This window comes from Fusarium venenatum (genome assembly GCF_020744135.1).
Source record: "Fusarium venenatum strain MPI-CAGE-CH-0201 chromosome Unknown EDB82scaffold_4, whole genome shotgun sequence".
NCBI lineage: Eukaryota > Fungi > Ascomycota > Sordariomycetes > Hypocreales > Nectriaceae > Fusarium > Fusarium venenatum.
This window is the reverse complement of record NW_027072132.1, coordinates 708,646-720,530: the sequence shown is the minus strand read 5'-3', so window position 1 is coordinate 720,530 and position 11,885 is coordinate 708,646. Positions and strand designations below refer to the sequence as shown.

General features: G+C 44.9%; 5 protein-coding genes across 5 annotated transcripts; 3 read left to right on the top strand and 2 right to left on the bottom strand.

Annotated features, from left to right (window-relative positions):
- Nucleotides 1-309: 309 nt before the first annotated feature.
- On the top strand, nucleotides 310-2,590 carry EDB82DRAFT_568958 (uncharacterized protein; the record flags this gene model as incomplete). Its single annotated transcript, XM_065609883.1, has 5 exons — nucleotides 310-458; nucleotides 1,250-1,890; nucleotides 1,943-2,132; nucleotides 2,188-2,424; nucleotides 2,486-2,590. Exons 1-5 carry the CDS (start codon nucleotides 351-353, stop codon nucleotides 2,588-2,590), a joined length of 1,281 nt encoding a protein of 426 aa, XP_065463164.1. The 5' UTR covers nucleotides 310-350.
- Nucleotides 2,591-3,209: 619 nt separating this feature from the next.
- Nucleotides 3,210-4,510, bottom strand: EDB82DRAFT_479394 (Fructosamine kinase-domain-containing protein; the record flags this gene model as incomplete). Its single annotated transcript, XM_025736960.2, has 4 exons — nucleotides 3,210-3,339; nucleotides 3,393-4,162; nucleotides 4,219-4,337; nucleotides 4,402-4,510. 4 exons carry the CDS (start codon nucleotides 4,508-4,510, stop codon nucleotides 3,210-3,212), a joined length of 1,128 nt encoding a protein of 375 aa, XP_025591868.2.
- A 1,367-nt stretch (nucleotides 4,511-5,877) lies between these two features.
- EDB82DRAFT_479393 (SGNH hydrolase-type esterase domain-containing protein) lies at nucleotides 5,878-6,998 on the top strand (the record flags this gene model as incomplete). Its single annotated transcript, XM_025736959.2, has 6 exons — nucleotides 5,878-5,982; nucleotides 6,033-6,132; nucleotides 6,194-6,224; nucleotides 6,278-6,359; nucleotides 6,407-6,803; nucleotides 6,853-6,998. 6 exons carry the CDS (start codon nucleotides 5,878-5,880, stop codon nucleotides 6,996-6,998), a joined length of 861 nt encoding a protein of 286 aa, XP_025591867.2.
- A 519-nt stretch (nucleotides 6,999-7,517) lies between these two features.
- EDB82DRAFT_511387 (ankyrin repeat-containing domain protein) lies at nucleotides 7,518-10,311 on the top strand. Its single transcript, XM_025736958.2, has 3 exons — nucleotides 7,518-8,230; nucleotides 8,282-9,035; nucleotides 9,083-10,311. The coding sequence occupies exons 1-3, from the start codon at nucleotides 7,845-7,847 to the stop codon at nucleotides 10,139-10,141; spliced, it is 2,199 nt and encodes a 732-aa protein (XP_025591866.2). The 5' UTR covers nucleotides 7,518-7,844; the 3' UTR covers nucleotides 10,142-10,311.
- Nucleotides 10,312-10,324: 13 nt separating this feature from the next.
- On the bottom strand, nucleotides 10,325-11,332 carry EDB82DRAFT_560973 (glycoside hydrolase superfamily; the record flags this gene model as incomplete). Its single annotated transcript, XM_025736957.1, has 1 exon — nucleotides 10,325-11,332. The coding sequence occupies one exon, from the start codon at nucleotides 11,330-11,332 to the stop codon at nucleotides 10,325-10,327; it is 1,008 nt and encodes a 335-aa protein (XP_025591865.1).
- Between the last annotated feature and the right edge of the window lie 553 nt (nucleotides 11,333-11,885).

Genomic DNA, 11,885 nt, shown 5'->3' with positions numbered 1-11,885 from the left:
GCTTAGGCGTATATCCATCGTCTGCTGGATTGTACATGGATGAAGGAACAAACACGAATAGAGGTTGATGGCTTTTCAGATGAAAACGTTTTTCCCAATTTCGAATTCGTTCAAGCACTGCAGCCATCTCCACAAGTAACCGATCATGGGTTCCCTCGAGCTCAAAAACTCCTGGAAGCTCATGTACGATATCTAGCACTTCGTCCAACTCATCACATTCAGTATGGCTTGTCAGGGTGTTCTGGTATTGCTGTGGGGCCAGGCTTCTCGTACGATAATTGACCAAATCAGTAAGTACCGTAATCATTCTTGCCCTGGCGCATAGCCGCAACCAGTCCTGAGATCTATGTATGCTGTCCATATTGGTGTCGTGTAGTCGAAAGATGTCCGCAATGCCTTGTATGTGGGCGCGCCACCCCGAATCTGATGGGCACAAGAAAAGCTCGCAGGTTGAAAAAGTAATAATTGGCGCAAGTAAATAGATTGGGATCCTGTAGTCAACTTGTTGCAGTGCAGCAGAAAGCTTCACCAGCCCATCGCTGTAGATCCTTATTGCATTATCTAAGCTGACGGTGTGATGACCAGTGGCATGCAGTTGGGCGGCAGAGAGCGCCAAGAGTAATATATCAAGTAACAAGTCCGGATCTTGGAGCTTACAAATTGATTCAAACCACAACACAGCCGACACGTCCGGGCCCGCACGACTGTCGTAGGTCTTGAGTTGTGGCAGATACAGAACTTGGGAAATTTTTAGGGTTCCGAGACGAAAGACGGATGTTGAATAGGAAGATGTTTCGATCATGCGTGACATTGCTTGATACTCACTAACCACATTCACCTCTCCTTCGAGGGAAACGCGGTTGTTTGAGAGCCTGTTGGCACCAGTGGCATCTTGAACAGTGTTCGGTTCACAAAAATGACCGCATTTCTCCAGTAGCCTTTGCATGTAAGCCCAGCTTTAGCACAACGAAGGCATCCTGGTTGTCCGACATCGCATTTGACTCGGCGCTTCTTGTAATTGTGGCATGCTTTGGATTTGCCGGCGATCCCGAACCACTAACAAATTGCCTAGCTCCATCATGTCTTCTTGAACAAAAGAGGGTTTCACGATCATGTGAGTATCAGAAAGGTAATTGATTGTGTTCCGCTGATATGTTTCTAGATGCTTCATCATATACTTGCGCTCTATGGAACTGGCGCCAATGCTGCCCAAATCCATAAAGCTTTTGATCTGCGCCACTAACTTCAGCGACCAGTTGAGCCTCGCAATGAATCTGTGATTTCTGATCTTTTGGGCTCGTGGCAGACTTCTGTTCAGTATCTTGGCAAAGAGGAATATTATCCTGACTTTCTCGCCTATTTCCAAAAGCAGATTGATGACCATGGGTACAAGTGGGTGGTAAAGGAATACCTACTCAAGGGTAACGCTTCTGCGAATGACTTACTGCTCCGTTTTTATGCCGGAGTCTTGCATTCCTTGATCCAACTGATGTACGGTTTGGAATGGGAGCAACCTGCCACTGTGGCTGAGGCTTTAGCACAAACTTGCGTCCACAATGTTGAAGGCCTAGATGCTTTGCTGTTGGCTAGCGAGGTTGGTGCCAAGGCCATTCGACCTGCGTCTTCCATGCTAGCCCTGTTGGATATCTACAAACAAATCCACTTTGATTCAAGATTGGATAGTATTGTACGTTACCTTGATGAGAGTAAGATTGAAGATGGAATCTTGAAGAGGGCCCGAGAGGCTATGGTCTCGCTCCTCCAGCAGGTCCATGTCGAGGATGCGGAATTGGAAGAACGTACTGCTGAGATGTTCCAAGCAATCGTTGTTGTTGCATCAAGCGCTGCTATCAACCCACCTCATCATGTCAAATATGATTTCTTTCTCATGTCAGTATTTCCGATTTCTTGTTGCAAAGTGATTGAATGCTAACTATGCTAGGCATCATGTGAACTCTGCGGTCATGTACCTGAAAGGCATGCAGCAGGAATGGATGACTAGACAAGACAAGCGACGGCTGTTGGAGTGGAAAATTCGAATGGATCTGATACAATATGTTGCGCGTGGACGTCCCTCAATCTCGGTCAAAGCCATTGCCTCCTACGAGCCCAAGATTCCATCGACGTCTTCTGTTCGTGGTAAGGTCTTGCAGATGTCACTTGATGGTAATTTATGTTCACTAATAGTTCTTGATAATAAAAATTGGTAATAGACTACAAGACTTTGCAGATGACGGACATGGAATCAAGCAGGCGAGGGCCACTGGTCTATGTCATGAGGTTATGAAGAATTGGGAGGATAAGCCATGGGCTGTTCTGAAAGGGAACACAATTTGGGAACGGATCCAGCACATGGTTGTCGACGCTTTAGAAATCACTGGACCGTTGTACGTACGCTCTGCTGGTTTTGAAGAAGCCTGGGTAGTAAGTATTATAACACTTCTGACAGTTGGCCTTCAGGCTTTCAGCTGACTTATTCATAAAGGGAATTCCACTGTCTGACATACCACGTCAGTCCGACGCAGACCTTCGAACTCTCCAGACTGGAAGTGGCGATTCAGCGGTGCCCAAGGATGTTAATGATAACTAAGTGCTGTATAGGATATATTAGGCTTTTGTTAATAATAGATATCTTAGAAGCAATTTATGTGTAATTGACACGGATATAATAATTCTGTTCGGAAATACAACGTAGTTGAACCAGAAAACCTTGTCAACGTGCCTCAGCGATTATAAAATAGTAAGAGAAATTAAGGAACCTGGTCTATCTTACTACTAGATATATTAACATTCTCATTTAAGGTTGCGGCCCCTTCTGGAGTATTGGCGGCTATACTGTTTAGAAAGGTTTATCGTATTTATATTTATTTATACCTTAAATGCTATATGTTACAATATCGAACCACTTACTCAAAGTAACATTAGGATGTCTCGTTAAAGGTCTGTATATTTCTATGTCTATTGCCCCTAGGTTATAACGTAGATATTACTAAACGTCAGTGATATGCTTGGAAACTCCGCCAGCTACGCTATCTGTAGCATCGGGGGTTTTAATTCCAATCTAATGACCTGCTGTTACCCAGTACGTCTATCTCAGCCACCATTCGAAAAACTGCCTGTTATACCTTTGGAACAGGAACAACGAGATCACGTTCAAGACAGTGAAGAGTCTTTGTGTTGGAGGAAAACGAGACATCTTTCTATTGCATTTAATCCCTTTTCTCAAAGTCAGGTAATAAGCCAACTCCCGTGATAATAGGATCCAACGCTGGATCGTACTTGTCTATGCCCTCAATCGGTGCATATTTCTCACAGAGATAACACATGTTGTTATATGCCCTGCAAAAATAGTTAGAATGTCATTGCTGATAGAACAGAATGATGAAACTTACGTATGCCGAGTGATGGAGCCAGGGTGCCCAGCAGAGTAGTTGATAGTTGCCTTCAGACTATAAAGCCTGTTCCTGTCATAAAACTCCTCCTCAGGACCGGCTGCAGGAAAGTGACGCAGATAGCTATCCACGTACGTTTCTAGACTGGGCCGTAGATGTTGGCAGAAGTTTGCTCTCCACAAGCCTAGATCCATCTCATTGTGTCCCCAAAATGAACTGGCGTCAAAAAGGATGAGTTCACCAGTATCGTTTCTTTTGCCAATATTAGGCTCCCATAGATCCCCATGAAGAATACATGGTATGATTGGTTTGTCGTTATTTGTCAGTCCTCCAAGCAAACGGGGAACCACCTTTGCAATGATTTGATCAGTGGCACGCTGAAACTCTGGCCAATGGCCGTTCACTTCAGTGTCAATCTTGAAGATGCCTTTGAGAAGATTACCAAAGAATGTGGGCCAGTTGTCTTGCCAATCTACAGTGTGCGGTATTCGTCCATCGCAAGTTTGGACATGGAATCCAAATCTTCCAGTGGTCTTTTGGCTTTCCTTGTGAAGCTCGGCGAGATTTCTTCCAAGTTGGTCTGGATCGGGCGCAGATTCTGTTTCCATATCGATAAACTCGGAGAGGAAAAAGAAAGTGGGGGTTGTTGCTTGCTCATACTGTCCAAAGGCTATCGGCTCCGGGATGAGGTGAGGTTTGATGGTGTGTATGATCTTTGACGATTCGAATTCGCCACGGAGCATTATCGAGCCCTCGTCGCCGATGGCTGTCTATATATCGTTAGTAAAGGGTATGTGAAAGAGTAGGACTGACAAAGCGTGCTGACCTTCAGGAAGAAGAACGTATCGGACCCGTCATCCTTCTTTGCGTTTATCTTTCCCGTGAAAGTCCAAGCACTAGACCCGTAAGCCTCTGTGGATATGGCTTTGACACCAGCAGGCAATGCTGTTGATTCTAATTAATCTTTTGAATTCTCAAATTGGTGCAATAAGCATGAATATTGTATTACCTTGAAGTACGGCCTTATCGATGGGGAAGTTCCCAGTTACTAAGACAAACTCACCCCCATCCTGCGATTCTTGATCCAATTGAATAGATACTCCACTGACATCTGTCATAATGTCTCAAACATGCAAGAATTAGTCTTGACGAGGGGAACGGTAGGAATGGTGCTCTGATTGCTGTAGTATAAAATTGGGCTCAAGTGTCGAGTTAGGATTTTATTGATGCCTGCGATGTTTGAGATGATCTCTCTCGTTGTATTGTTTGGTGATGGTACAATAGAGAATAATCTAAGCCGCAATAATTTGTTGGTCCTGTCTAGTATTTTACAGACAAGGCTCTTCGCTGCTGACATAAACATGCGGCTGGATAATAGAGCGCGGTGATTAGTGAGTTAGGCATTGAGAAATTGTCAATGGTAAAAATCTTAGACAGTGAAAGATTGCGGCTGTAAAGTGGCGTGAGACAGGCCGCGCGGATGAAACGTAGGGAGACTTGTGATGTAATTGGTGGCGGGATAGAGTATGTTGTGTAACGAGATATCAGGCTACAGGCACACTTGTGATTTACAATGTCATTTACGAACCTGCAGCAGGCTTAAACCGTCAAAGTGTGACATCCCTTAGAATCCTCGCGTGATATGATTTGCACTGAGAAAAAGACTGCCTTGCGCCAATGTCGACGTGTCTTGAACGCCCTACCGCTGGACTATGCGTATCCGACGAATCCTACCTGGCATTTCCTCTTGAACTACTAGATATTAATACAATTGTGCGGCTCAAGTCGTGATCTTCAGTAATAAATTACAGTGATAATCAGAAGCGGGGTAATATTGGTGGTTGTCACTTATGCAGTCAAGATGCATATGCACAACCTGGTAATAGGCTGACTGCAGCTCAGTGTCTACCATACAAACCGGGCGGAGAGAGAAGTGTTCCGGCTGACACTCAATAGGATGCCACAAAGTTCGCATACAGGGATGAAATGCCTCACCGTGTTCCAAAGCGACGCTTCCAACCTGCAAACCAGTTCAAAGATAGATAGTCAAGCTGACATGTCAGGCCACGGAGACGAATCTCAACTCCAGCTTTGAACTTGTTGTAAACATTTCTACAGCGATACTAGCCTCTTAATAAGATATAGCTCAGCTTATTTATGTGAACAATAAAGTTGTGATGATGGTTTTTGTTTTATAGCAGCCATGCAAGGCATGAATGGTCAGTGAGTAACTGGAGGCTGGAGCACACCGACATACCGTGATACACCCGCCCCAAGTAGGAATGAAAGCGGGGTGTCTTACACTCAAGGCATTCTCTTTCATCATACCACAGATTGTATTTACCCCACCTGAGATTGGCAGAATCAGAATCAGATTCTGTTTCTTAGTTTATTTGTAGTCATTCCTTTTCCAGACATCAGTTACTCACTGGTGTCGTTCGTGGGCCCTTTATTTATTTGTTCTAATAAGATACCGAACACCATAATGCTTTTCATACAAGAGGCAATGCTTTGGATTTGGTGCTTGATTGTTCAATGGTCAACTGTTGAATGCAAAATGGATGGACGTTCGTATCGAGGAGGTTCAAATGTAAGTTGTTCCTATCGCATATGTATGATGGACCTAATCGGGTAATCTAGAAACTCAGTTATGGCCAGATCGTGCTTTTTGGCGATTCAATCATTGAAAAGTCGATCGCGCAAGGGGATAAGATACCGATGACTTCCTGGTTACAAAACGGTACGAGCTTTATCGCAGTTCTGGGTAGTGAATATTGTTGATAGGCGATAAGAATACTTAGGAAAGCGAGACATCATCAATCGAGGGTTGAGGTACAGAATAATTCGTTCATGACACCAACTTCGCTGATGTTAACCATTTACAGTGGCTACAACTCGTCCCAAGCACTAAAAGTACTTCCACACATACTTCCTGACCGTTCGTCACCTACCGAAATAAAAATCATGGTAAGAAAAGAAATCCTTACAACGAACACGGATGAACCAGGATACAGGTTGTATTGTTCGGGGCAAACGACGCAGGTTACGGAGAACGCAAGAATGGACCTAATCCCCATGTGCCCCTCGACCAATACAAAGAAAACATGGCCAAGATCATCAATCAAGTCAAGGATAATTGCTCCCGCGTGATTCTAGTCACTCCACCACCAGTCGAGGAAAGACTAATGGCCGCAAGAGTTAAAGAAATAGACTTTGAGGATATGAAGTGGACCAACGATCATACCAGTACCTATGCGGAAGCGATTCGAGAGCTTTCGAGCAGCCACAGTGTTCCTTATCTAGATTTGTTTCAAGATATAAGTGCTGCTGTTGGCTGGAAACCAGGAACTCCTATCCCAGGATCGGCAAGCGAGCCAGAAAACCCTGATTTCAGGAAGTTGATCATTGACGGTAAGGCTTACAGATACCTTCACATACACACTAATACTAACGTAAATAGGAATCCATCTTGGTGGGCCAGCGTATGCGATATTCCAAAATGGATTGATGAAGGTGATTGAACAGAATTGGCCGGATCAGATGCCCGAACGTCTGGAACCAGTTTTCCCAATCTGGGATGACGAAGATGCATGGAAGGCCCTTTGAAGATCACTAGGCTAAGATCTGCGACTATGACCTAGAGGAAGATGCGAAAGGAGGTTACACAGTCAAACGTCCCAAGTTGAGGATTATGACCCAATACTTAAGATTTAGCTAGGTAGTTATTGTAGATATTTATGAATAATTAATAGTTCTATCATCGAGTATAATTTTCTTCTGTTTTGTCTTTGAATAGTTCGTGACATGTCTTATTTAATAGATTGAGGTTCTCATGTTGTCGTGAATTCTGAACACTAAAGCCTCAACGTTGTTATCGTATGTGGGGGCCGCATAATCCTGACGTATTTCACTTTCCATTGGATGCTTGTCGTCCAGTAAAACATCATATGTGTTTGTGCCATCAATATGCGAGAGTGCTGAGAAAATCACACCTGCATCGAGGTCAAGTGTATCACCTGTTCTTTAGCCGCTACTGCAGACGAATGTGACAAAGTACATATTCGCCACTCTGAGGCCTCGTTTCAAGGAGGGTATCTGTTGGCCAGCCCACCACTACGTCAAGAAGTCCCTTCGCCGTAAACTGTCACACGCCTGATCAAGCCACTACAGACCGTGCCGGCGTGAGTCTGACCAAGCAGTCAACAACCAATAAATAAAGCCATCTTTTCAAGCAGTGCAACCATTGAAGACCACTCGCCGTGCTTCTGAGGCGGGCTTACCCTCTGCCTGGTTTCAGCTTTAAACGGTCACAGTAATATGAGACCATTGAGATTACTGAGCCGCAGGCTTGGGAATTAGTATAAGACGGGGGAGAAAAGAGGCTTTTCCTCTTTGAAGTCATTCTCCACTGTATTGACTTTCGAGCGTAATTAAACCATCTGTTTCTTCAAAATGGACCCCTTGTCAATAATAGCGTCTTCTTTGACCCTTGCGACTGCTACACATTCTGCGCTGAACTTCCTAGTGCAACTGTACGGAGCGCCACTGGAGCTTTGTGCTCTTTCAAATGAGGTCACTGACCTAACCGTCGTCTTGGAACAAGTCCTCTTGTCTTCACATTCACAAAGGGCCTTGGCAAAGAACATTAGCCTGGATCACATCGCACATTCCATTACCACCAAGTTGATTGAGATCAATGAAAGTGTTGAAAAATGGAACGATATTCGACAAAAAAGAAATTTACGAAGTCTTGGAGTTACTCGTAAGATCAATGGGTTTCGTACTGCATTGCAAGATCTACGAATGCAACTCGTTACCTATATTTCTGCATCATCAGCGTGAGTACAGAGACTATAAACTTGGTCGCTGCATAACTGACCGGAATCTAGGGTCTCGCTAGCAAGCGTTCAACTTGATATTCAAGGAATACACGCCGTTGTCAGTAAACTCGCAATTCAACGACAAGGAATGCACATGAACCTAGCTACACACTCGGATGGATTACTGGCGATATCAAATCGATTGCAATCAGTAGAAGACCTTCTCAAACAACCGGATTACAGATCACATAACCTTAACAAGGCTCGGAGCCCAGAACCAACATTACTCACCTGCATAACAGATGAGAAATCCGAAATCCAAGTAGACTGTTCCCGGAGTACTGACCTTTTGTTGTCGGCCCGTAATAGCTCAATGGTCAGTGCGATTTCCATCACTACAACCAAGACCATATCAGGGACAAGCCAGGTCAGGTGCGCCTGTTCTTGTCATCGTATCAAACTCTTCAGATCCCCTATGCTTCTCGATTCCATAATTGGTGGCTTGTTTGTCGGTTATACTGGCAGGCCAAACATTCGTCAACCGTGCAACGTTCCTCGATGCAAAGAGCATTGCTCGAGTCTTATTCAGGTTACTTACACGTTCCCACGATGGTTCGTGGCAAAACTCATCTCTGCAGCTCTCTTACTAAAGCCGGCGGCGGATCCTTCCATGACAGTCGCTGTTCATCGACTCGTTGCGAAAGACTCTAACGTTTTTTACTATTCTAAAATCGGCAATATTGAGAAATTGAAACAGTTATTCAGCAGTGGTGGCGCTTCTCCCAATGATGTTCACTGTTCATCAGGAGTCACCGCCCTAGATGTAAGATCGTCCTGTGTGGCTCGAAGCAAGTTGCTAATATCCGCTAGTTTGCAATATCATACAGAAAGATTGAAACAATCAAGTTCCTACTCCAAGCTGGCGCCAATCCTCTTATCAGAAGTAAAATCTGGGGTGCATGCCCATCAGACAAAGCTTGGAGCAAGATCTTGTCTGGAAGACTTTCTCCAGCAGATGAAAAAGCATTCCGAGAACTATTCGATCATACCAAAGATATCGAGGGCCGGAATTTCACTAAGCTTCACAAGACGGTCCTCAAACTTGAAAGTACAAGCATTTCGGAGGAGCTGGAGATGACTTCTACTGAAATGATCAATGCTCGTGACTCTCTGGGCCAAACAGCGCTTTGTTTAGCAGCCGAGCTTGGATCAACCGATGATCTGAGATTACTCTTATCTCGCGGAGCTGACCCATCTATTCCTAGCTACTGCCAAAAAGATCCACTCATTTTCGCCGCAAGGTCTGCCAACCCGACCTGCGTGAAACTTCTCCTGGAGGCTGGATCGAGTGTAACGTATCGTACAGGATACAATCATACGGCGTTGCACTATGCTGCCATTTGGTCACCAGCAGATGGCGTGGAGCATTTAGTTAATGCTGGCATGGATATGAATTTCCCCGATAAGGACGGCAGAACACCGCTTGGATTCACTATCCTTTCCGACAACTTTGACGCTGCTGTCCGCCTCTTGGCCAACGGGGCACAAGTCCGTTGCCCAAATGCACCTGCGGTTGATCCCCTTCTTTGTAGTATCAAGGAAAACAAGCATCGTTTTCTCGATCTATTCATTAGAAACGGGTTCGATATCCATGTTCCTCTTCCAAATGGGCAAACACTGCTTCACATTATCGCAGAGTTCGCTGATGCTGATACTATGGCATTGTGTGTGCCACTTGCCTCCGAAATTATTGTCGGTCAAGTTGATACCGAAGGAAGAACAGCAATAGATATCATAAACACTCGTGAAAACAGGGAACCGGGTTCAAAACAGAACTTCTATGACATGCTGGGTCACTGTTTTTTGACGGACGAGGACGTTGAAAGTGAGAATTGGGAAGATGCTGTGGAAATTATGATTGAAGCCTAACGACCTTGAAAACCAAAAATCCAAATACCTATTCTATATTCTTTTTCCTTACTCAAACTTCGCGACAACAAAACAATATTGATATATAAAATGTCCACGATCAACGTGAATCTAAACTTGTGAAGAGGAATGTCACCCGTGTTAGACTGGATGGTGCCAGAATAGTCATTCGCCAATCGAAAATCAGTCTTGTCGAACAAATTTGGCCAGAGCATCGTGAGTTGAGTAGAAAGCCTCCTTGGGGTGATAGGTCTCATTGAACATCAACGGCTTCGAGCCCGGGAGCCAGGTGTACAGGTGCTTATCCGTAAAACCCCAGAAACTGATATCAGTGATGCCAGCGTCCAAAGCTTCCTTGATAACGTCACCATAAATCTCGGCTTGTTGAGTTGCGTTGTACGTGTGGACATCCAATTCGGCAATAGAAACCTTAAGACCAAGAGCCTTGTAAGAGTTGACCATATCCTGAATAACACCAGGTACCAAAGGTTCAAGGGTGACATGCGTCTGTAGTGCAATTCCATCGATAGGAACGCCCTTAGAAATGAGCTTGGCAACCATGTCGTAGAGTTCTTGACGCTTGTTTGGCATTGACTCAACAAGATTCTCATTGAGGAAGAGCTTGGCGTCTGGATCAGCTGCTCGAGCAATTCGAAAGGCCTCCTCGACCCAGTCAGGGCCGAGGGTATCGTAAAAGTGGTTTGGAGCTAAACCACTACCGTTTGTCTTGAGGGCTTCAGAGACGACATCCCATCGGTCCATCTTGCCCTTGTATCGATGCATAACAGCCTCAAAGTGCTCGGTGATTTCAGCACGGAGGGCATCGGGGCTTGTTATGTCGAGGACATAATCTGGGTTGCAGCATGTCGAGAGAAGTCCGTGGCCCTTGACTACCATGTCATTGGCCTCGGCAAATTCGACGAGACGATCGAGTTTGTGCCAGTCGTACTCATCTTTGGCCGTGTGGAAGAAGTTCCACTTCAGCTCATTCTCGGGCGAGAGACTGTTGAACTGCTCAGAGAGGACAGCTCTGAACTGGGCGTCGTCGAGGTAGGCTGGATTGATGGCGCCTGAGCCAAAGAGAAGGTTCTTCTTGGCCGCCTCTTCTTTCAGTGAGGTAGTGCCGGTACAAGGGACTTCGACTGCTTGGGCAGCAGCGGCGAGCACTCCAACGAGGGTTGCGACTTTCATTTTTGTTTCGAGGTTTGTTGGAAGTGTAGTTGGCCGGTTGCTTGAATGCTGTAGTTTGATGTGTTGCATGATAATTGCTTTTTGCAGACTTGATCCGGGTTTTATAGATTAAAGATACCGAATTGTTGGCCATAGCTTTGACTCGATTCACATAATAATAGTTCTAGGACTTGAGAGCAACGTCATAGGCTCGTTCATGAGTCCCGGCTACAGTATCGGTGAACAATGGACCACATTTTTAGATTGCCATCGTCCTCATGAGACGAGTCCAATGCTATAACAAGATAATCCATGGACCTTGGCGCTTGACCATGAGTGGAGTAAGTAAAATGCTATGTCTATGACCCAACTCTACTATATTCAAATAACTTGCATTGTCACAATTTAGAGTTTATTACGATTTATTCATTCATTTCTGATATAAGCTAATGGTACGGCTATGGGTATTATTGTGAAGCTCACCCCTATCAGATTGGATGAGACGTCCTTAAAGAAGTTTCATCTTAGTGAGGCCACGACGTCGCCCTTACCTCGATACCTTTCTTTCGGATCT